Below are 26,481 nucleotides of genomic sequence, written 5' to 3'. Positions count from 1 at the left end.
GAAACTGCAGCGAGTGATTGTTACTGACAGTGGCAACATGTAGTCGTTCTAAGATATGTCGAAGATATTCAGGCATACGAAACCAGTAGTACAAGATGCTTAGACAATCAATCGGTATCAGGTCATCATGTAACGATATTTTAATCATTTTAATTGCTATCAATAGTGACAGAGAGAGCCAGTGGTCATTATAACTCCATTAAGTTGTATTTCAGTGTTATTTAGTCGAGGTTTTACCATATTATTTGGTCCTAGTTATTTAGGCAGGCATACAGTTTCAAGTAATTATGCGTACACTTTTTTACGTTTTTCTATCTGTTTCAAACTCACAACATCATTCTATTTTGCTTCCTCCCCCTTTCTACACTTCAATGACTTTTAGTCTCATAATGCAGATACACAGAGCCCCATAGCCATGCTACTCATTCCACGTTCATCATGATCATGATCATGATCATTTACATCTACCACCCGTCTCATCATTACACCATAACCGCAGCTCGTGGTGTAGTGGCTAGCTTAGCTGCCTCTGGATCACGGGGTCCCGGGTTCGATTTCCGGCCGGCCAGATTGGGGATTTTCTCCGCCCGGCGACGCGGTGTCTGTGTTGTCCTCATCATTTCTTCATCATTCATGAAAGTAGCGAGATTGGACTGAGTAAAGATTGGAAATTTGTAAGGGCACCAATAACCGCGCAGTTGAGTGAGCCACAAACCAATCATCTTCATCATTACACCACAGAGAATTAACATTATCATAGTCATTATATTCTAATATCGTCTAAAATCTTTAAAATCACCTAAACAGTTTAAAAAATTATAAAAGTTTGATTTTTAAAAAACTTCATTTATTTTCATCTGATTTTTTAAAGTCTTATAAAAACTAATTAAGTACCAGCTATATAGGCCACATATGCGCTTTTTTATTTCCCCCTTAAAACAGTAATGCTGGGTTAATGCAGTATAGACGTTTGCCGAGTGATGGAACTGTGGCTGCAAGTTGGGGATAATCATTTTATTAACTGTTTTGGAAATCAGTTTACTGGCCAGGGGTGGAGTACGTGAGGGACGGGGTGCGAACATAGACAGCAACATAACAGTGGCCTGGGCAGCAAGATACGTACCGATAGTGTTACACGGGCGAAAAGAAGATTTAAAATAAGCTTGTAAAGCATCTTTCTTTATCTTGTGTCCTTTCCATATTAAGTTAAATCTCTATTGCGACAGGGCAGACTAATTAACATTAATTTTGAACATAACATTGTTTGACTTACATGAAGGTTATCTGGGTATCAGAGACGTAGTGAATATAAATGTACTTTTGTAATACTGTGTATCGAAAAGTTATTTTATTCAAGGAATTCATCGTTTCTGTAGATATATTGAGGACTAAGAGACTGTGTGGTATCTTCTTTACAGTTTATTACTTGCTGTGCAACTTTTTTAAAATCAGTGTTAACAGAAATGGAGAGTGATGATTTTTCCTTGATTGTGGTGGATTACTATTTACGTTATCATACACCCGGAGCGGTGGAATTTTGCTATTGTAGGAAGTAGAAAAGTATTTGCAATCAAAATTAGGCCTCTAGTAAGACAATCTTACTGTCGTTTCACTGGCACGAGTAGCTGGCATTGTCTAAACTTCACAGTTCATTGGTGGTGGTGCAGCTGCGGGGAAAAGCTTCGACAATGCCAGTCACTCCTGTTGGCGAAACGTTAGGAAAATTATCAAAGAAACATCAGCCGAAGAACCGGAGACAGAAGCCAACAGGCAATTTGAGAAGTGTCAACGACAGCCTCAAGAATTTAGTGCCCCAGTAAGACTTTATGTACTGCATCTGTTGGTATAATGGGGGAATTTCATGTTAGGCCCCTTTTTTTATCGACGATTCACTCAAGCCAGAATAGCAGAACTGATATTATAAGAGTAGTGCGTTCTCAGGTATTGGAGGCTCGACTTCTATTGTCTATCCCAGTCCATGCGTATATACGAATACCGCCACACTCGTATGTACACACGTCAACAAAAGTTTCGCGTCACCCCTTTATTTCTAAATTAATGACACAGAAAAAAGTGGTTTCGACCCATGCTTATTTATTCATTTGCATTAAGTCGAAATCACCAGATCAAAAAAGCAAACATTTATGTAACGCAAGTATCGTCTGTTTCTCATTTTTTTTCAAAGCGCTCCTAAGCAACGTCAGCACAGGCTGAACTTCCGCTTGCTCGCCTGCAGGGTTGAAACTGTCGTAGCGTAACAAAGATGAGACCACGAAGCCAGCCAGCCCTGTCCAAATTCTAACACTCTTCAATAGCGATTAACAGAAATGATTTCAAGCGTTCCCCAAGGTAATGTTATAGGCCCTTTGCTGTTCCTTATCTATATAAACGATTTGGGAGACAATCTGAGCAGCCGTCTGCAGATGACGCTGTCGTTTACCGACTAATAAAGTCATCAGACGATCAAAACAAACTGCAAAACGATTTTGAAAAAATATCTGAATGGTGCGAAAAGTTGACCCCAAATAATGAAAAGTGTGAGGTCATCCACATGAGTGCTAAAAAGAACTCGTTAATCTTCGGTTACACGATAAATTAGTCTAATTTAAAAGCCGTAAATTCAACTAAATACCTAGGTATTACAATTACGAACAAGTTAAATTGGAAAGAACACACAGAAAATGTTGTGGGGAAGGCTAACCAAGGACTGCGTTTTATTGGCAGGACACTTAGAAATCGTAACAGACCTACTAAGGAGACTGCCTACACTACGCTTGTCCGTCCTCTTTTAGAATACTGCTGCGCGATGTGGAATCCTTGCCAGGTAGGACTGATGGAGTGCATCGAAAAAGTTCAAAGAAAGGCAGCACGTTTTGTATTATGGCGAAATATGGGAGAGAGTGTCACAGAAATGATACAGGATTTGGGCTGGAAATCATTAAAATAAAGGTGTTTTTCGTTGCGACGGAATCTTCTCACGAAATTCCAATCATCAGTTTTCTCCTCCGAATGCGAAAATATTTTGTTGACACCGACCTACATAGGGCGGAACGATCACCACGATAAAATAAGAGAAATCAAAGCTTGTAGGGAAAGATATAGGTGTTCATTGTTTCCGCGCGCTATACGAGATTTTAATAATAGAGAATTGTGAAGGTGGTTCGATGAACCATCTGCCAGGCAGTTAAATGTGATTTGCAGAGTATCCATGTAGACGTAGATGTAGATTATTCGTAAGTCATGCAGACTACGTGCTCGGCTAAAGACAGCTCGTTTCAGTCGATGCCACATATGTTTGGTTGGGTCCATGTTCAGTGAACAGACAGGCTTCTCCATTCTGGTGGTGGTGGTAATTTCCTACGGGACCAAACTGCTGAGGTCATCGGTCCATAGGCTTACACCATTCTGGTGATTCTTGGTCCTAGCAATCTGAAGGTACGTTCACGAGAACAGCACAATGAGCATGCGAGTTGTCATCCATTGTCTGCAGAATCTCGTCCCTGTACCGTAGAGCAGTGACGGCTCTGAGCACTATGGAACTTAACATCTGAGGTCATCAGTCCCCCAGAACTTAGAACTGCTTAAAGCTAACTAACCTAAGGAGATCACACACAACCATGCCCGAGGCAGGACTCGAACCTGCGACCGTAGCGGTCGCGCGGTTCCAGACTGAAGCGCCTGGAACCGCTCGGCCACACTGGCCGGCCTAGAGCAGTGACATTGCCCTCAACGACGACGAGGGCGTACAGTACCCCCATATAATGCCACTCCAGAACACCACTACGCCTCCACCTTGTTGCACATTGTGGTGCACAGTGTTGGAGGCGTTCGATATTATCGGGTTGTCTCCAGACAAGTTGTCTGCGATTATCAGCGTGCATACAGATTCGAATTTCGTCTCTAATGAAAACGGAGTCCATGGTGTTATGGTGTAGGAGGTGGAGCTCGCCATTTTTGTCAGGAATGGAGACTGGTATCGAGTAACCTTCTCCTAACAGTTTAATACGACACTTGACATCCTGCAGCCTCTTTGGACGCCGAATACAGTTCTGGAAGACTCAGCCCAAAGTTCCTTTGACTCAAAAGAACGCGGGCGGTCTGTGCGGTGCTAGTCGTCAACGCTACCATCAATGGTAAATGATTCCAAGGCCTCACCACAGCTCTCTGACTCCGGTGCACACGTCCAGCAACTTCACTGGATGACAAGCCTTCTGTGCGGTATGTGATGGTGCGGACCTGATCATTGGTCGCGATTGGCCTTCCTGGCGTGATCGATGTTCACTCTATTATTCCACAGATGTCCCTAACGCATCCCTACTAAGTTTTACTTTCAATTGAAATGCTGCAACCCTTTCGAGTGCGGCATTATACCCGTAGATAGCAGTCATGGGAACTGGGGGCGCAGCCCTGAATCCTCCCGCGGTCAGAAAAATGGTACCGAATCCTCCCAAGCCCGCAAGCGTCTGAAAAACGATGGGATCGAATCCTCCCATTTGAAGCAGGCAGCAGTTCCAAACGTTATGAATACTCCAAGCAGGCAAAGGAAACCATACGAACTTACAGAAGAAGATGTAAAAAATTTCCGTGTGGATTGTATGTTTAAAAGTTTTATCTTTTATCTTATTTAGATATTTATTTTTAGAAACTGGAATCATTTATAGCCTTGATTTCTTCATAATTAATTTATTAAAATAGCAAATCATGGTTTCGCAATATATATTCTATCTCAGTGTTCATTTTATGAATTATGGCTACAAATCAAATATGTGTTATTTTCTAATAAACACTTCGTCCAGTCTGTGGTTTCCACTTTCAGCGTGTTGATAACAACATGAACACCTGCAGCGTTCGTGGGTAGTTTTGGCAGAATTTTGCGCCTAGCTTTGTAAATATATTTACGAAAATTGTTGACATCTCTCGTAGTTATATCTTGCGTATCTTCTCCTTTTAACTTCTGGTAAATTATTTTTGACGGTCTCTCACAAATATCTTCTATGGCTTTTCACTTTAGGTCAGAAATGGTTTCTTGCCTCTGAATTTTGTTATGAGGCATTTCTTCATGATTGTGCTCTTCTTGACACTCCACGACATCCAGCTCCTCAATAGAAATAGTTTTAACAAAATTTCTGCGGCCATTAATGTTGCACGTCCATCGCGCTAGACCAACTTTCAGCAGTTTTTGAAAACCGAAGGTGTTACCTTTCAGAACCAACGTTTTCCTTCCCTTCCTACTTACTGAAACTGTAAGCTCGTCTGAGGACGTGTTCACTCTACAACGATCTGCCACCAACTGCGAAGTGGCCGCAGGCAGCTGTGGTTACTAGCGCACACAATGCTCTGTCGCATTGTGTCAGTTTGGGAGGATTCGGTCCTGTTACCTGCTTACCTACCTCATTTCTGGAGGATTCGGGGCTGCGCCCGATCGGTGCAGGAACACACCTGCATGGCGGTTAGGGCTGAAGCAAAAGTTTCGTTGCTGTATGTATAAATTTTGGCCATGCAGAATCTAGGGGAAGACCTGACGCTCACGATTGAGAACAATAGCAGCGGTTTACCAGTACTGGGGCCGTCTGGGTGACAGCTGTGAGTGCGCCGGTGTAGCCTACGTAGAGCGCACGCAGTGCATTCAGATATTTCGGGAAGCCGGGAGTCCCGCTGAGCTCTGAAAACTCGGCGCCGCTGTTGGCAGTTAGCGGACAACAGGCGCTACGCGCCTCCAGGACGCCGGTTATTCCGGGCGCACTATTCTGGAGCTTCATTCACGCGTGTCCTGCCCGCTCCCATTTGGCTGGCGCCGGCGCCGCGCCACGCCGGGCCGAGCCACTGCACGCCACTGGCGCCACTGTACGCTACTGGCGCCACTGCACGCGTCTCGTGGCGCAGCATAGGTCGACACCGCAGCCACCAGCACTGCTGCAGTGCCTCCGCCGCGGGGCGCGTGAGCACTGCAGGCAGCATCTAACCAACTTACAGCTTTGGAAGCTGTCCGAAGTTGACACCACGTCCCCGGATCTACATCTGCACCCCACAAACCACCTCTCATACCCCCTTCTACCCTATTTCCTGATCCATTCATGAATGGCACGATGAGTGAATGACTGTTGGTAAACATTCTTCTAAGCTGTAGTTTTTCGTTGTAGTCATTTCGCAAGACATTTATAAGAGGAAGTAATTTGTCGCCCTACTCTTTCTGGAGCCGACCGTGATGACCGAGCGGTTCTAGGCGCTCACTCCGCAACCACACGACTGCTACGGTCGCAGGTTCGAATCCTAACTCGGGCATGGATGTGTGTGTTGTCCTTATGTTAGGTAGGTTTAAGTAGTTCTACGTTTTACGGGACTGATGACCACAGATGTTAAGTCCCGTAGTGCTCAGATCCATTTGAACCATCTTTCTGGAACGTGCTCTCGCAATTTCAATAGTAAACCAGTCCTTGATCCACTATGTCTCTGCTCCGCGGGGTACCCGCGTGGTCTAGGCGCCTTGTCACGGTTCGCTCGGCTGCCCCCGTAGGAGGTTCGAGTCCTCCCTCGGGCATGGGTGTGTATGTTGTCCTTAGCGTAAGTTAGTTTAAGTTAGATTAAGTAGTGTGTAAGCCTAGGGACCGATGACCTCAGCAGTTTGGTCCCATAGGAACTTACCACAAATTTCCAAAAAACTACCCCTCTCTTGTAACGTCTGCCACTGGATGTAGTTGAGCTCTGTTATGTTTTCGCACTCCAGTGACGAAACGTGCCTCCCTTCGTTGGATCCTCTCTATCTTTGCCGCTAATCCAACCCGGTAAGCGTCCTCGACTGACGAGCAGTACTCAAAAATCGGTCGAACGAGTGCTTTTCAAGCCACATCTTTTGTGAATGAATTACGTCAAGCTTCTTCCAGTGAATCTCAGCCTGGCATCTGCTTTTAGTATCATGTTATCATTCCATTTCCTATTGCTCCTTACGGTTACTCCTAGGTACTCTACAGAAGATAGTGCTCGAGTGATTTGTCACCAATAGTTTAATAGTACACTAGTGAATTTATTCGTTTGTGTACGCGCATTACGTTACACAGGGTGAGTCGGGAATAAAGGTACATGCTTCGAGGGGTGATAGTATTAGCGATTTTGAATGAAAAACGTCATATGAACACATGTCATGTTCCCAACAGTTTTCAAGGAAACTAATGAAAAACAACGGGAAACAGGACAAATGTAGGTGATGGTAAAAAATGAAACACTGTGATCCATTGTTTTGTTAACTTGTGTACACATCCTCGTAAAAGATGATGTTCAAAATGTCCGCCGTCAACTGCGATGCAGCTCTTGCAGACATCTGCTGTGTTGATAATCTGCGCTCATTCCTTTACTTGAGCACAAAACTATAGGCCGGCCGAAGTGGCCGTGCGGTTGAAGGCGCTGCAGTCTGGAACCGCAAGACCGCTGCGGTCGCAGGTTCGAATCCTGCCTCGGGCGTGGATGTTTGTGATGTCCTTAGGTTAGTTAGGTTTAACTAGTTCTAAGTTCTAGGGGACTAATGACCGCAGCAGTTGAGTCCCATAGTGCTCAGAGCCATTTGAACCATTTTTTTGAACAAAACTATAAAATATGAGCGAGAAATTCCTCCTTTGTGTCCACTCTGCACCTGTGGATTTCTTTCTTAGCCAACTGCACAGATAATAATCTAATGGAATAAGATCGAGTGATTTGACGTACTGTAAACACTAACGGTCCTCTCACAAAAAAATGGCTCTGAGCGCTATGGGACTTAACTTCTAACGTCATTAGTCCTCGAGAACTTAGAACTACTGAAACCTAACTAACCTAACGACATCACACATATCCATTCCCGAGGCAGGACTCGAACATGCGACTGTAGCGGTCGCGCGGTTCCAGAATGAAGCGCCTAGAACCGTTTGGCCACCCCAGCCGGCGGTCCTTTCACAAATCCTTGGGTTACCTGAGTTTGTCTCCAAGGAAGTCCTAGATTTTTTCGCTAAACAACAGTGCGAAACTGTATCAAATGCCTTCCTGAAGTCAAGGAACACGGAATCAACCTAGGCGCCGATGTTTACGGCGCTCTGGACTCGTGGACGAACAGAAAAATAAGTGTTTCGCTAAATCTCTGTTTGCAGAATCCATTTTGATTTTTATAAAGGGGACTTAGTACGGGTTGCACTAAATATCTACGGTCGGACGACTTGTCTGGAGAAGCGCTAAAACATTATACGCCCACACGTTCTCGTCAGTCAGTGCAACTGCATTAAAGACACTGCAGTAGTTCCTGAAATTAGCATTCGCAGACAGACAAAAAAATGCGGCGGGAGATTTTGATTTATGATACAGAATCTATAGAAGAGGAAGATATGTTTAGATTATGGCAATACTAATTTTGTGTGGCTCAATACCTGGTGCATGTCTTTCAATTGAACGCTGTGTGTGTGACTTGCGTGACCCTAACCTACTCTAGTATCCAATTGCGGAAAGGGAGCCTACTGTTTAACGTGGAATTCATACCACTTGTTGTTTCTGCCGAAATTGTACGTCACCTATATGTGGAAGCAAGTTTAAAAGGCAAACTGAAAAACCGGCGTTCCGATGAGAATTCTGTATCTGTAGCTTTCGTTTTTCAGACATGCACTTTACCAACCCGATCACAACCCGACTTAATATGTCTGTATGTATGAATTCAATTAGTAGATGACAATGAAATCGTTTTTGCAGAGATGGGAGAATTTAATTCATCATTGTTCAGCAAGTTTGTACGATATTTTTATAAAGTATACACACAAACATTCCTTGTGACTCAGTCTACCTATCAGTGAAAAATATACAACAATAACTAAACAAATTTCTGAGAACACGGACAAACGGAAATTACAACAGGGATTTGAATCTACGAATGGTGTTCAATAAGTAATGCAGTAATTTTTATTTCTCGACCAGTTTCAGTTTAAAAAATGCGGAATTTGTTGAGGAACACCGTGAAATATCACCGCTTCAGCCCCTATAGTTTCATGAACTTCCGATAGGTGGCGGCGCCATCGTGGCTTTCAAAATGGCGTCTGTAACAGAGGTGCGTTCCAAGCAGAGAGCTGCCACTGAGTTTCTTTTGGCGAACAACCAGAGCATCGCCGATATTCATAGGCGCTTGCAGAATCTCCACAGAGACCTGGCAGTGAACAAAGGCACGGTGAGTCGTTTGGTGCGGCGTCTGTCATCATCACAATAAGGTCGCGCAAGCTGTCCGATCTCACGAGTGACTCTTAGAAACTTGGAAAGTGCAGACACTCTCATCCGAAGTGATCCACGGATCACAGTCAAACACCTCGGTGGTCACTGGATGTCTCTGTTGGTAGAGCTGTACACTCGTCCACCAGTGGGGATACTCAAAAGTGTGTTGCCGCTGACAGAAGACCATGAGGAGCAACGAAGTTCTTCCCCACCCGCCCTACAGCCCGCATCTTGCACCTTCCGACTTCCATCTGTTTGGCTCAATGAAGAATGCACTTGGCGGGAAGCAGTATATGGATGATGGGGAAATTACTGTTGCAGCAAGACGTTGGCCCCGACGTCGACCAATAGAGTGGTACCATGCGGGCATTCAGGGCTGCCAGCAAGGTGGCGTAAAGGCGTCTGATATGCCCGCTAAACCCGCTGGGCGAAACAGGTTATTAGGATTGTGGAAAGGGCCAAATAGGTTGGGATCAGTTTCACCTTCTAGTCGTAATTTATTGTAATTTAATAACACTTTTAGAACCCAAGCGGCACATAGCCGGGCCTTTACCGAATGCAACTCTTTCGCGGCTGAAGGCCTCCAAACAAGAAATCTTAACAAATCAACAAGATAAAAATCCAGTTAAGATAGCAATAAAATAATTTAAAAGCAAACATCACAGCAACCAACATATGCAAGGTGCAATACCAAAGGCTGAATGCCACAATTTAAGTTTCAAAATTTTAGAATATATTACCATACACTTTTAAAAGTAGAAGGCCACAATGTTTAAAAACAAGAAATCTTAAAATTCAATAAGATTAAAATGCAATTAAAAGGCAAATAAAATAAATAAAAAAGATCAAGGCAAAGCAGATAGAACAAACATATGCAAGGTGCAATACCAATGGCTGAAGACCACAATTAAGTTTCAAAATTTTAAAATATATTACCATAATCTTTCAAAGGCAGAAGGCCGCAATGTTTAAGCTTGAAAGATAAATTAAAGAATTTATTTTGCAATATTTTTAAGAAAAAAAAGATAACCATAAGCCTTAAATTTTAAGCAGCTGAAAACAGTTAATTAAACACCGGTGCCACTCAGAAGCCTCCAGGGAGATCGGTCTGCCCTCGTTCACTTAGGCGAGACAGGTTGTGAGCCCAACTACACTTGATCTGTCGGAACCCAACCAGGGGACAGCCACGGACTGATCGACACAACGACTTGCTTCCCATCAATCAGTACATGAGAACTCAGACAGGAAAAATTACAAACGTGATAATCCACATTGGAGTATGTATTAGCTGTCAAAATTACACACCACGTTGGACAGCGACAACAGGTGAGGAAAGGACGCTGCCTGAAATTACGTTAGTAGCCAGGGCAGGTAACCGGAACACTAACGCCCACTAGCCAGAAAATTCCGCTGGTACACTCGAATTGTAGTCAACCAAAATAGTTAATTGCACAGCATGGCGGCTAAATTTCAGCAGCAGAAACACTCGGTGTTCCTCACAGGAAAACCTCCCCAACAGCAAACCACCGAAACGAACCACCACAGCATGAATGGACGTGGCTTGGGTAGTTGAAACCATTGCTCAACTTTGACGTCCTGGGTCGGCGAACCATGAAGCTCGTAGCGATCGGACATCTCCATACGCGCTCCGACACTGCGCAGGGACTGCCAGCGGACCCAGCCGACTGCACCGCGCGGAAGTACACTCCTGGAAATTGAAATAAGAACACCGTGAATTCATTGTCCCAGGACGGGGAAACTTTATTGACACATTCCTGGGGTCAGATACATCACATGATCACACTTACAGAACCACAGGCACATAGACACAGGCAACAGAGCATCCACAATGTCGGCACTAGTACAGTGTGTATCCACCTTTCGCAGCAATGCAGGCTGCTATTCTCCCATGGAGACGATCGTAGAGATGCTGGATGTAGTCCTGTGGAACGGCTTGCCATGCCATTTCCACCTGGCGCCTCAGTTGGACCAGCGTTCGTGCTGGACGTGCAGACCGCGTGAGAAGACGCTTCATCCAGTCCCAAACATGCTCAATGGGGGACAGATCCGGAGATCTTGCTGGCCAGGGTAGTTGACTTACACCTTCTAGAGCACGTTGGGTGGCACGGGATACATGCGGACGTGCGTTGTCCTGTTGGAACAGCAAGTTCCCTTGCCGGTCTAGGAATGGTAGAACGATGGGTTCGATGACGGTTTGGATGTACTGTGCACTATTCAGTGTCCCCTCGACGATCACCAGTGGTGTACGGCCAGTGTAGGAGATCGCTCCCCACACCATGATGCCGGGTGTTGGCCCTGTGTGCCTCGGTCGTATGCAGTCCTGATTGTGGCGCTCACCTGCACGGCGCCAAACACGCATACGACCATCATTGGCACCAAGGCAGAAGCGACTCTCATCGCTGAAGACGACACGTCTCCATTCGTCCCTCCATTCACGCCTGTCGCGACACCACTGGAGGCGGGCTGCACGATGTTGGGGCGTGAGCGGAAGACGGCCTATCGGTGTGCGGGACCGTAGCCCAGCTTCATGGAGACGGTTGCGAATGGTCCTCGCCGATACCCCAGGAGCAACAGTGTCCCTAATTTGCTGGGAAGTGACGGTGCGGTCCCCTACGGCACTGCGTAGGATCCTACGGTCTTGGCGTGCATCCGTGCGTCGCTGCGGTCCGGTCCCAGGTCGACGGGCACGTGCACCTTCCGCCGACCACTGGCGACAACATCGATGTACTGTGGAGACCTCACGCCCCACGTGTTGAGCAATTCGGCGGTACGTCCACCCGGCCTCCCGCATGCCCACTATACGCCCTCGCTCAAAGTCCGTCAACTGCACATACGGTTCACGTCCACGCTGTCGCGGCATGCTACCAGTGTTAAAGACTGCGATGGAGCTCCGTATGCCACGGCAAACTGGCTGACACTGACGGCGGCGGTGCACAAATGCTGCGCAGCTAGCGCCATTCGACGGCCAACACCGCGGTTCCTGGTGTGTCCGCTGTGCCGTGCGTGTGATCATTGCTTGTACAGCCCTCTCGCAGTGTCCGGAGCAAGTATGGTGGGTCTGACACACCGATGTCAATGTGTTCTTTTTTCCCTTTCCAGGAGTGTAACTTCACTCCTCCGCAACAACCGACCAACTGCTCTCAGAATGCCGACAACATTTAAAATAAACGTCAGTGGAACTAACGCCAACAGCACATACAACCTGACAAACACTGCACGAAAACCTGAACGATACCCAACAGTAACTAAGCACACATGAAGACAAATCGGGAGTCGATGCACACACACACAGCCGACTCATGAACGATCGGCGAGCCAAAACGCGTCGTCCGGTAGGAAGACCGGCCGACGATCCACCAAGACCGTGGCCCCGCTCAAGTGATGCGTGGTGGCAATGGTCGGACGAGCCATGTTGACGCAGAACTCACTGCTTCTCCAACCCGACTGCACTAGCGCCGCAGTGCAACTCCCCGACTGGCAGGTCCGGACTGTGCTCCAGACACGTTCCAACTGACTGGTAGCCCGATCTCGCGACTCGAACTCGCAAACCGAACTTGCTTACTACAGACAACAACCGGGAAGTAATAGCGGTCGAGCATAGATACTACGAGAGGGGATATATCGATACGCGCTGCTAGCTCCGGCCACGGTCAGGCAAAGCATCAACTCAGTGACAGTAGTAATTTAAATTAACATAGTGAGGTGGAAGTACGTTAAAAACAGGGTGTAAAATAAATGATGGCGGGAACACGAGCCACGCACGGCTCACCGTCGTATTGAACGGAGATTCTGTTGAAAAATAGGGTTTTTAAACCAAAAGACTGGAAATAATATGATGTATAGAAATCCTGAATAAAACCAACCTGCTTTCAGAAAGGAAACGTATTGCATTATTAATTTAATGCCTCTTGTATATGCGTGTAGGTAATTAGAAAACGAAAGAAGGTAAATGATTTTCATCGCCCAAAAACGTCATAATGCGGCTTTCTGGTCATTTGCGAACGGGCTCAACTTACTGGATGGAGAAAATAAATTGCCAGGTAAATCTGGGGAGATTGTGTGAAATAGAGCAAAATTATCCAGATAACCATAAGTCAGAATTGTTTAGTGGAGCTAAGTACATAAAACATCAGGCTTGTAAGTGTGTGCATTTAAAGTAATTTGCCCCAGATAATAGGGTGTGTTTCTGCGGGGAGGGGTGGGGGTCTGGGAGAAATTATTGAGAGATATTAACTTTCGACTACAGTAAACAGTGTCATTGGACGTAGGTTGCAATAATTATGTAAAGATGAAAAGACTTGTCCCTAGAGTAGCGTACAGATCTGCTTGAAACCAGACGTCACACTAAGAATTACAACAATGACAAGCGTGAACTACTACTTATATTTAACCATCAATTTGTGTTTACACAGTCCCTGTACATATCTATGCAATCTCGTCTCAGGTTGGCTCTAGTTGTATCAATCGCTAGATGATACACTACTACTGTAAAACTAAGGACTTTCTTTTGAAATAAACATATCATTTTCCTCTGTGAATGTCTTAACTAATGATTTAGGTTTTAGACTGCATATCCACTTCATGCCTATGCACAAACGATCGTTATTACAAAGTGAATGCGATCTCTGATTTTGCGATTTGATGTTTTCCCTGCTTCTTTATAACTTATGGAATTCTCCAGTGTTTGCCCACAACACGTCCAAGACGGTCTAACCAAGATGGTGGCCTACGTCTAACAAGGAGACCATCGAGCAATCGGAGTTTTATAATTTATTACATTTATGGGGCTTGAAGTTCAGAATTAAAATATGAATCGTCAAAACCTGTTCGATTCAGCTCTAAACAATTGTCGAAAAAATCGACTTTGAAGATCTGCGAAAAACTAGAGGACCTGTAATTTTCTAAATTGAAGGTGATTTTCACGATGGCTGTCCGATGCCACAAAATGAAACTGACTATGTTCATCTGTAAACTGAGGCTGATTTGTTTACCATGAACATGTTGCAAAACAGTTGTGGATATCCCACAAGTAAAAATTTATGTTATTATATTATAAAACTGACTAGTCATCGGTACTGGCAGTACTGTGGAATGTTTGACATTGCCATATAGTGAACAGTTGCTTGCTCCAAAACTGCAGGTCTATGGAAAAGGATAAAATTTAAATCAGTAAGTTTGCTACCAACGATTGTTCAGAAATAAACAACACAAAAATAATGAACATGGACGTCAAAGCTTTTCCAGCATCCAACACAAGAACATTCACATGGTTCATATGTTGTTTTATAAACAACATCTTAAACGAGAGTCCATAAATAAGTCCATAAATGACAAATGTAGGAGGAAAAACAAAAAAAATCCTCAACAGCAAATGGAAAAGAGCCGAGTCCTTACCATTTATACATGATATTTAAATACTCAGTGTAAAAGTTTGTGATTCCTGTTGCTGAATAAAATCATATTAAATTAAGTCAGTAGCATTGGGGAGTGGTAACTGGAGAATCAATGGATCGCTGGTTCGAATGTGGCTATGGTGTGAATTTCTTTTCATTATATTTTCTTCATTCATTTCGAATACCCACATAATCTAAAATAAAATTCATGAAATATGTGATAATTATCATATATATAATATCTTATGAAAAACGCACATCTTCTAGTCTTATTACACACTGCATTCAAAATTATTAATTATCGATATTATATAAGAGACTGTTAATGAAGATGTTTTAAATTTTTTAAAATCATTGTAAATTTATTGACAATCTTTCATAAGATATTGATTGAAAAGTTATACTCGTTTTTGCAATGAAAACTAGAATTTTGCACAAGGTATGTAATTAGAAACAAGAACATTAACATTTCTCGTTAAAAATAGTGATTATATACATGTTAAATAGCAAATCTTTGATGAATTTTATATTTAAATGTGTTGTAGGTATTCGAATGGAACGAAAAAAAATAATATAAAAAAGCAAAGACCATAGCCAGACTCGAATCAGCGATCCATTGCTAATCTGATATGCATTCTCCAACGCTTCTGAGTGAGACACACCCCCTGTAATGATAAAGCATTTTCATTTTAGGGCATTAAGGGGAGTTAGAATGGAAAAATTTTTTCACGTTTTTGGATTTTTATCTCATTATAAAATTTGCAATTTTCAGAATAAAATGATATATATATATTTTTTTAATATAATCTACACCGGTTGAAAATGTTACAATTTTTACGTGCGTTACTTCAAGATCTAATAAAATCGGTATTTTTTAATATAGAAGGCTGTGGACTGCTGTGTTATAAAGGTTAAATTACGTGTTGTATTGGTAGCGCTGTCAAAAACAGTATTGTATCGTTTCATAGGATAAACACGCATTGTATGTCGAAGTGCTAATGTTTTTCTGAGGAAAAGTGACGAATAGTTTGGTAAATCTCTCGAAAAGTAAAGTATGATGCCAAAACGAAGTGTTTAAGAAACGTGGGTTTCAAGGTAATAGATTTTCAAATAAAGGGAAACATTGTGTTCAACATGTGGCGTGTGAAGTTACAGACAGTGAAATACAAGCAAACTCGTCAGTATCCAGAGAAGCACCCATTACTGCTTTGAAGATTAAAATAAAACGTTGTGATACACAATTTTCTCAAAACGAAAGTGATGTATATGGTAGGTTAGGTTATATTCTGATAGATTTACACATCCTAACAAGGGTGTTTGGTGGATGTTTGTGTTGTAAAATATGCGGAAGGCCAGTTAGTTCACATGAAGACCGTGAGGTATCAAATGGACTAGCCAGGAAACTTATCATTAATTGTGCCAGTTGTAAATGTACACATTCATTTTGGAATTCTGATAAGTGTAAAGATACGAGGGCAGTTCAATAAGTAATGCAACACATTTTTTTTCTCGGCCAATTTTGGTTGAAAAAACCGGAAATTTCTTGTGGAATATTTTCAAACATTCCCGCTTCGTCTCGTATAGTTTCATTGACTTCCGACAGGTGGCAGCGCTGTACGGAGCTGTTAAAATGGTGTCTGTAACGGATGTGTGTTGCAAACAACGGGCAGTGATCGAATTTCTTTTGGCGGAAAACCAGGGCATCTCAGATATTCGTAGGCGCTTGCAGAATGTCTACGGTGATCTGGCAGTGGACAAATGCACGGTGAGTCGTTGGGCAAAGCGTGTGTCATCATCGCCGCAAGGTCAATCAAGACTGTCTGATCTCCCGCGTGCGGGCCGGCCGTGCACAGCTGTGACTCCTGCAATGGCGGAGCGTGCGAACACACTCGTTCGAGATGATCGACGGATCACCATCAAACAACTCAGTGCTCAACTTGACATCTCTGTTGGTAGTGCTGTCACAATTGTTCACCAGTTGGGATATTCAAAGGTTTGTTCCCGCTGGGTCCCTCGTTGCCTAACCGAACACCATAAAGAGCAAAGGAGAACCATCTGTGCGGAATTGCTTGCTCGTCATGTGGCTGAGGGTGACAATTTCTTGTCAAAGATTGTTACAGGCGATGAAACATGGGTTCATCACTTCGAACCTGAAACAAAACGGCAATCAATGGAGTGGCGCCACACCCACTCCCCTACCAAGAAAAAGTTTAAAGCCATACCCTCAGCCGGTAAAGTCATGGTTACAGTCTTCTGGGACGCTGAAGCGGTTATTCTGTTCGATGTCCTTCCCCATGATCAAACGATCAATTCTGAAGTGTATTGTGCTACTCTTCAGAAATTGAATAAACGACTTCAGCGTGTTCGTAGGCACAAAAATCTGAACGAACTTCTCCTTCTTCATGACAACGCAAGACCTCACACAAGTCTTCGCACCCGAGAGGAGCTCACAAAACTTCAGTGGACTGTTCTTCCTCATGCACCCTACAGCCCCGATCTCGCACCGTCGGATTTCCATATGTTTGGCCCAATGAAGGACGCAATCCGTGGGAGGCACTACGCGGATGATGAAGAAGTTATTGATGCAGTACGACGTTGGCTCAGACATCGACCAGTGGAATGGTACCGTGCAGGCATACAGGCCTCATTTCAAGGTGGCGTAAGGCCGTAGCATTGAATGGAGATTACGTTGAAAAATAGTGTTGTGTAGCTAAAAGATTGGGGAATAACCTGGTGTACTTCAATGCTGAATAAAACAACCCCTGTTTCAGAAAAAAATGCGTTGCATTACTTATTGAACTGCCCTCGTAATTATTTTGAACTGCGTGTTAGATGGTTTTACGGATTGAGAGCTACTGACAGAAACAGTGAGTGCCGTGATGAATATGCCACGCCCACTTTGTAAAATTGACAAGTATGCGGCATTTATTGGAGCTGTTGTGGAATGTGTTCCATGTGAGTCAATGAAGGATGTTGTAAACTAAGCTGTTGAAATAAATGATGGTATGACTGACATACCAGTGGCTTTTGATAGCACTTGGCAGAAGTGCGGTTACAGTTCTAAGAATTCTGTTGCTACGGTGACCTGTGTGGACATTGGAAAGGTAATAATAGATTTCCAGATTTTCATCAAACATTGTTATAAATGTAAATCAGGAACCGAAAAAGGGTATATCAATGACAGAAATTATGAAGGAACGAGTGATGGCATGGAGGCCTTTGCAGCTATTGAAAGTTTTAGTCGATCTGTGAACGGAAGGGGAGTGTGTTACACTAAGTTCTTAGGAGATGGCGACTCAAAAGCATATAACAGTGTAGTAGTCGCTCAGTCTTATGGTGAGAAGATTATCACAAAACTGGAATGAGTTGGTCATGTACAGAAGAGGATGGGCACCAGGTTGAGGAAATTGAAACAAAGTTTGAGAGACAAGAAACTTTCTGATGGTAAGACCATAAGAGACAGGCTGACAGAAAAAATGACTGATAAACTACAGCAATATTATGGGATGGCTATTAGAAATAATACTGAGGATTTGTTGACAATGAAGCAGGCAGCATGGGCTACCATCCTCCACAGACTGTCAACTGATGAAAAACCAGTACACCACCTTTGCCCTCCTAGACCGGATTCATGGTGCAATTAGCGGATTGCCCAGTAGTCAAACAGTTCATACAGCCTTAAACATTCCATCCCAGCAGCAGTCATGGATATCATAAAACCTATTTACAGAGACCTGGCAAATCCTGAATTACTGAAGAAGTGTCTGCATGGTCAGACTCAAAATCCTAATATGGACTCGCTTTTGTTGGAATGAATACACTGAAGTGGGGTCAATGATGCTGTTATTGCTTTTAATGAGGCAACATTGGTAGGGTTACAGCACGTGGTAATTAATCCTGGGGCAAACTGCATCAGAGAACTTGAAGGGATGGACAAGATTCGCATTGATAAAGCAGAGTATACAGCAAAGTTGGCCACTAAAGAGTCCAGAAAGAAGAAAACACATTGATAAAGATCAAGAAGATGATATACAGTATATTTCAGGAAACTTCTGAGTGACTAAAAATACAAAATTAAGCATATATTAAGTGAGCTACAGTCTTTTGAAACCTTAGAAGACGTTCCTGAAAATTTACATTTCTTGTTGCATTTTTCGCTAAATCTCCGAAATTATTCAACCCAACCCAACCGAAAGCCAGCCGACGAACCAACCAACAAGATCAGCAAAACGACACGACAAAAAGATGTCAGTAGCACTATGTTCTGGATATTGGTGCCCAATCCAGCCAAGTCAGAATAAACGCCCGAAACTACCAACAACACCTCAGCTGTCGAACTACACGCCATGCTGGACAGCATCAACACGACGAGGAAAATACACTGCCGGAAACTACGTCAACGACCAGGGCAGGTAACCGGAATGTCAACGGCCACAAGGCAGAAGATACCGCTGGTACACTTAATGAAGGAATGAATTAAATTAATTTAAACCCCACACAGGAAGACGGCTGCAATTCTAGCCGACTTGAATGCACACATGTTGTTGCTCGCAGGATTCTCCCAGAAAGCGACAACCAGGATCAAACGAAGAAATGTGATAGCAGTTGAGGCTTGATAGTAGGTTAAGTGAGCACTCAACTTTAGTGTCCAGGCTCGGTGGGCGACGAACTTCGTAACCCTCGCAAGAGGCGCCTCACGACTCCAACCGTGCGTGCACATCGCCAGCAGCTGCAGCCTGCCCACGCACCATGGAGACTTCCTCGCTGCTCTCGCCCAACTGACCAACTGCCACACACAGCACGCCCAGAAAACATATCCGTCACACCAAAGATAGTACAGCAGTACTAGTATCGATACACGCTGCTGCTGCCACTCACGTGGAGAAGACAGCAACATTATGGCGGTAACCGAAGAAGAAATAAGACACCATTGGACTGCAACCAATGATTAAAGAAAAGCATGATGCGAGCCAGCCACGGCTCAACATGTATCTTCTGTACCCACTTGTTACACCCAAAGGGAAGTTACGTTTAAGGGTATTTACGCAGTATTCTTTAAATGTAAATGTAAACTGCGTGCACAGGCCCTGGCAGGCCCCTTCAGTACCTTCGGATCCTTGACCAACGGCTTCATTGGGTGCAGTATGGAAGGGGTTGAGATCAGCACAAAGCTCTCGCGGCCGTAGTCAGTTCTCGTGACGTGGGACCGCTGCTCAGTTAGCATCACGAAACTGAGTGCGCCCCTCTCCACTCGTCCCACCAAAGAAAAATCAGTGGCAGTAACTGGAATCGAACCCGGATCCTGAACATGGCAGCCAGCTGTGCTGATCACTATCCTACCTAGGCGGACATTTTGTTTTGTATAAAACTATAACAATTTATTTGAATCCCTTTAGTGACGAATGTGGTGTGGAAGTCCAGTGGGTGGAGTACTGGACTGCAGCACTGGAGCTCCCCAGTTTAACCACGTCTTCCCTGGGGGTAGCAGGGACTCATCACCCCTCCTCATCCTACAATGGCTGTGTGCTGCCTACAGTCAGGTCACGGGCTTGCGCCACGCACTTAGTTACGTGCTGTGTAGATTGTTGCCTCCTCCTCTGTGTGACTTTTGTCCAGCGACTTACCGGCAGACCAAGAGTAACATAAAAAGTAGGAAATCAATAGTTCGGAAAGTGGGATACAGTTCTCACAGAAACAACTGGTGTGGTGTTACTGGCACTTGGCCTTATCCGCCGTGGCTGACTGGAAAAGCGGACCAGTTTACAACCAAGATTATGACATTTGTTTTCAAATACATTACAAAAATGTATTCCTCAAGGACTACCACCTTAACGTAAGTGGGGAGGTTTGCGTGTATCAATGATGAAATGAGCTATGCTGGCGAGAGCCATGCTCCCGGTAGGGTCACTCGTGCCAGACAGGTCATTTGGAGAGATTCCAGAGAAAGAGTAGTCCCCCCCACGGGGATCCTGTCTTGGGAGTATGTGGGTGGCAACCACATGGGCCCTTAGCTAAGTATGACATTACTTCCGCTTACTTACCCCAATGGTACTAGGTTTCGAGGCCTGAGGGTGTCTTTCATTTTTTTCTTTTCTCCAACAATCAATGGTTGTCAAAGGACCACAGAGTCTTCTCAGGCTGCCGATACCTGTTTTCAGAAAAAAAACTCTGGGAAATGTCCACTTAAATTTGATAAATCAATCAGACCTCAAGGATTTCAATGCAGCTCTGCCAACAAACACTACTCCCATATCCTAGAAGGCATGAGACCCCTAGACAATGTATGATACATAGTGGATACAGGCTACAAAGCCAGTGGGAGAGGATGATAGGCGAACTTATTTCTGGCGCCTTTAAATAACCAGAACATATAGGGTAATGGAGATGACCCCGAAAGAAAATCCTGGTCCTCCTAGAAGGGGTTGGGCAGATGGCTGGTAACCAATTCTCAGAAAACGCAGACTACTCCCAGTACCCAAACGAGCCTCGGAAACAGGACGGTCTCAAAGGTAAATGACAAGGCTATGAAAAAGAACACACGAAAATGGATAAATGGACACATCAAAGTAGAAACCTGGAATGTGAGAGGAATTTCGCGAAAGGAGGTAGAACTAGTAAATATACTAAGCGACATGAATATCGATGCTGTAGATGATTAAAAATTTTCTTTTTTTTTTTTAGATGTAATCCCCTTCCAAAATAGTACTTTTACCTAAAGTATTTTTCACTCTCAATTATATTAGCACATAAAAATCTGTTTAAATCGTTTCCCTTAAATTCAACAGTTACCAAGTTTAAGGCAAATAACAACCGAAATCTCTGGCAATACAAACAGTAAAATGTTACAGACGCTGTCTCATACCCTGAAAAATGGTTACTTTAAATGAAGACTATCTTATCCTCAGTTATTAGAATAACCCATTAAAAATGATGAGTCAAAATATCACTGTAGCAGTTCAAGAATTTCTAAAATTTGATTTCATTAACAAAACTTATCGAATCGTCGCATAACTTATAATAACTTGTTATAATAACTTGCTACATAAAGTCGTATCAGGTATTAAAACAAAACTGCTTATGAAATTATTCTCACAAGAGACAACAAAACTTCGAGAGGAGAATAACTATCACAAATAATTAAAATATAATACACTGAAAACTCATCAGATTTGCCAAATCCACAGCAACGCTTTTTTATAAACCTTCCAAACATTCTGTGAGAATCTTGATAGCCAGTGGCCCGTTTACTCGTTCATAACAACATGAGATGAGGTTCGTGGTCATACACATGTGAACACACAATTTTTTTCTTAAATGCGGATCGTTCCCTAAAACCGAATTACGTTAAACAGTGCCCAACGACGGTTCTCTCTCTCTCTCTCTCTCTCTCTCAGTCACTCACTCACTCACACACACACACTCACAGACACACACACACACACACACACACACACACACACACACAGAGCCAGCGCTTGCGCTGTAAGCACAATTCATAGCATCCCTCAGAAGGTGCACATCAGAAATTCAGTCCTTAAATAAACTGAGACAATTGCTTGATTTTTAAACTGGCAAGGCGGCATCAACCTTAAACCACTATCTTCCATTGTGCCTCACAAGCATGTTAAGTCAGTAACGTTTAGCAAGAATGTAACGTAGAAATGCAGACTCAAATGAGGGCTGTCTCACAAAAACATGTCAATGTAGGAGTGACCTGACAATCATAATACAAAAATTGTTACTTGTCGAATGCCTCTACGTCTTCCTTCCGGCAAACAAAGCCACACTTAGCAGCCCTCGGTAAAGGCTAGGCGCAAATTGAGACGCGTATAGCACGTGCCGCGCTGGTCCACCGCATATTGCGACGCGTACACCATACTTCGCACGCGCCGACTGGCGACGCTCTGCGCTGACAGAACCGAAGCGCGCGCACCCTGTTATCTTCCTCAAACGATTTCACAGAAACTATTCACTGAAAATATTTGATTTTTGCCTTACTTGTAGCGTTATATGTCAGCTTCGTGGCGAAGTGCCCACCACCATTCTTATTGTGATGTACACATTTTAATAAGACACTACGCAAAACTCAAAAGGTTTGCAACGAAAATTAGGAGTCACTGTGATTTTGCGTTTCGTGCGTATTACACCTTGTGTTGCTGCGTATGAAATTTAGCTAACATGTTGAATTTTTGTTTAGACTTGGGAGGAAGTCTCTATCTGCCTCCGATCTCGAGAAAATGGATCCTATATAGCGCACTCCCTTCCGATCTCACGCCCGCGAGAATGAAATACTCGCAACATCTTTCATATCCCCTAAAACGCTCGAGACATCGATCGAAAGTTTGTCGAATGATAGCACACAAGGAGGAGAGTGTTTTGCCATTTCTTAAACGCACGGAACTTTCTTATCTATGGCGATATATCAGTACTTTCCTTTTTATTTATTTCGCTCCAGTGACTGTAATTTTTTAAGTTATCAACTGCTAGCGAAACAAGAGCTTCCTAGTATGAAAATAAACATGAAATTTCTTCTTTTATGTTACTACAAACCGACACTATGAGGTTTTTCGTAAGCTATTGAGCTCTGTGACTGCCAATTACTTGTTTAATGAGGCTCTCCGTTTCGGAATTCTCTCACAATAGCTGCTGTGAGATGAGTTTGGCAAACGACACTGTGACAAAGGAAGTACAATTAAACCAGTCACCAAGAGAAATGTTGCCGTTACTCATAAAGCGTGATGCTGCTCCGAATGAGAAAGGGTTAACAACTCACACAAAAATAGATTGCCAATTCTGTTGGAATTTTGGTGGAATCCCCGTAACCCATTGTATTTGTAACACTAAGCGGCTGGAATGGAAACTTACCAAAGGATTTTATTCCTTCTCTTGATCGGAGCAATTTTAAAATAACGACGAGGGTTCCTTGAGGCGGAATGACAGGCACATGCCAGATACTGGTGACTCACCTCCCGCCAGTGTTGCCAACTCTAAAAAACCCGAATCGCTAGATTCAATATCAAAAGTCGCTAGAAAGTCCCTAAAACTGATTTTACTAGTAGTATACTGAAAATTTCGTGCTGTGAACGGTGCAATAAGCCAGTGGGGGGTTACTGAAATATTAATAAAAATTGTCTCATATGTAATTCCTATATTGTCTTAATTAAATGATGCATCGCTTGCAACAACATACATATAAAATACGCTAACGTTTAATTAAACATGTTATCATAATTGACACAACACATAAATTGTTGTTTCAATCACAGTAGTCAAATATACTAGAAATATACAACTATATTTGCAACAAAAGAAAGCAAGAACTCAAATTAGGTTACAAAATATATACCTACTGGTATGTGAGCTATTCATCGTCGTCACTCAGAAGATCGAATAACTCTTCTGTTTCATGCTCTGACAGAACTGTAGTTGATGTAGAGGGCTGAACGTCGCTCAAAAGATGATGTTGCAGTTCGACTGGTTTTGTCGCAAAAGAGTAACTTTTGTTCGTTCCAAAAAGCTCCAATACGTCTGACGGTATGTCAATAGATGCACAATCTTTATTTTGTTTCTTCAGCTGGTCTCTCAATATGATGAAAGCATTAATTGTCTTTAACGATAATCTGTTACGTTGTTTAGTTTTTATAATGTTCATAGAACTGAATATTCTTTCCACTTCTGTATTTGAATGCGGTAGGCATAGAACAGTCATTGCTAGCTGTGAAATCAAAGAAAAAGGATTTTCCCCTGCGGCATTTTTATACTGCAAAACCTCACTCCAAAATCGAACAGTGTTAGTAATGTTATTCCACCTAATGAAGTTGATATTATGCCATTCTTGCAGCATACCGTCTATGAAATCGCCACTAAAACCCAATTCTTTGTCTACATCCGCTACAGCATTATTTTTATTCACTTTTAGTGTTTCTTCAACATTCAGCATTGACTTTTTTTCAGGTAAGGTGGTTTGTGTTTTTTTAAATCAATTTTTTATTTATGCTTAATAGTTTTCGAATGCTTTCTAATATCATACAATTTAGCATAAAACTCTGTTGCACATACTTGGCATCTTGCCTTGGATAAGTCTCCAACGACTGGTTTCAGCCACCCATTGAATTCAGGTTCTGCTTCCCACGGCCGGCCAGGGTGGCCGAGCGGTTCTAGGCGCTACAGTCTGGCACCGCGCGACCGCTACGGTCGCAGGTTCGAATCCTGCCTCGGGCATGGATGCGTGTGATGTCCTTAGGTTAGTTAGGATTAAGTAGTTCTAAGTTCTAGGGGACTGATGATCTCAGAAGCTAAGTCCTATAGTGCTCAGAGCCATTTGAACCATTTTTTTTTTTTTGTGCTTCCCACGCATCCCGATATTTTTGAGCGTACTGCTTCTTCTTCTGCGGTAAATCCATTATGTAAGCCACCACAACATAAGTTTCACCAATTTATAATCACTGAAAATACATTAAAACTCAGGCGAACTAGAGATCATGAAACAATCTACTCATTCGGTAACTCGATATCAGTCCTATTGTTCATTGTTTAAAACGAAATAATGTTTGAGATACCCCCACCGAATTGTTCTTGCGTTACCACTGTGCATGTGGTAATAATTTGACTGCGAGTTAACATTTCGAAAAATTAGAGGTTGCTAGACAGAAATGTATTTTATTTTATATTACGTATGTTTTTTGTCAATTCGAAAAATAAAGGGGGTTCTAAAGTTGAAGAATTACAGATCGATACGCTATCGACGACAACAGGCTAGTGGGTAATGAATAATGAATTGTTCTATAGGCAAGGGGTTCTTACTCTGTAAGCAATTCCCACATTCAGGTTTACTAAATGCTGAACAATGCTACATGATCTGCTAAGAACTTAATTTAACTTAGTAACCTAGAACAAAGTCAGTGTAGTATCCATTCTATGGTTAAAATCTTAGTGTTGTTAATGAAAATACTGGCCCAAAATAGTTTTGATTTGTACTTCAAAAGTCGTCAGTACTCCAAAAGTCGCCAGATAAGTCGCTAAATAATTTTTGTCGCTAAAAAGTTTTTTTTTTCGCTAAGACGAAGGTAAAAGTCGCCATTTCTAGCGACAAAGTCGCTAAATTGGCAACACTGCCTACCGCTTGCCAAACTGACAATGTGTGATCGCGAATAAAATAGTTGTTACCGATAAAAATAAACAATTGATCTGTCGCACAACACAATGGTCAGTGTATTGTCAGCGGCGAAGGATAATGCGCGCGACAGGAATGCAGAAGCTAGCCACGTGTGCCTTGTGAGCTGGAGTTCGAAAAACGTTGTCGTGAAAGTAGATCTGCCTTTGTCAGCAGTACATTTCAACAAACTAAATATACATAATCATGACACTCACTCTTTTAGGATATTCCTACTTTCGTAATAGTACCGACCATTTTCTTCATTTGTGTAGCCTGATGTATTTATTAATGCTGATAATGTGCATGCAACAATTGAAATACTTTTTCTCATCACGGCGAACCAATTAACATTGTTATTTGTGACAGCTAGTCGACTGTTTCTAGCTTGCAGTGGAAATGTGATGTTCGCATGCGTGTAGTTCAGTGTGTCGTATTACATTACTACATCCATATCCAAGTAATCACAGTGAGACTTCTAAACTTCAGATCTTGAACGCTTTTTACCAGGAGCACAAAGGGATCACATCTGTGGAGATTATCCCTTTCCAAATTTTTGTAACAGATCGTACAGATTCGCCATCATACTAGGCAGCGATAACATAACCTTGTTTTACTTTCCTTAAATCACATGATTTATTAATATTCCTTGCTTCCTTATTCACTACTCTCTGTCCCTTCTTGCGATCTGAAAACATTGCT

General features: G+C 43.0%; 1 protein-coding gene across 1 annotated transcript in view; it reads right to left on the bottom strand.

Annotated features, from left to right (window-relative positions):
• Positions 1–10,224: 10,224 nt before the first annotated feature.
• Positions 10,225–26,481, bottom strand: part of LOC126474458 (uncharacterized) — a 118,321-nt gene continuing 102,064 nt past the window's right edge. Inside the window, exon 3 of the mRNA XM_050101931.1 lies at positions 10,225–10,921. Within this exon, the coding sequence (XP_049957888.1) occupies positions 10,684–10,921 (238 nt within the window). The 3' untranslated portion in view covers positions 10,225–10,683. The remainder of the gene's footprint in view (positions 10,922–26,481) is intronic.

Source organism: Schistocerca serialis, chromosome 4 (assembly GCF_023864345.2).
Source record: "Schistocerca serialis cubense isolate TAMUIC-IGC-003099 chromosome 4, iqSchSeri2.2, whole genome shotgun sequence".
NCBI classification, from domain to species: Eukaryota; Metazoa; Arthropoda; class Insecta; order Orthoptera; family Acrididae; genus Schistocerca; species Schistocerca serialis.
Note: the sequence above shows the minus strand (reverse complement) of the source record. Positions and strands in the feature narration are given on the sequence as shown.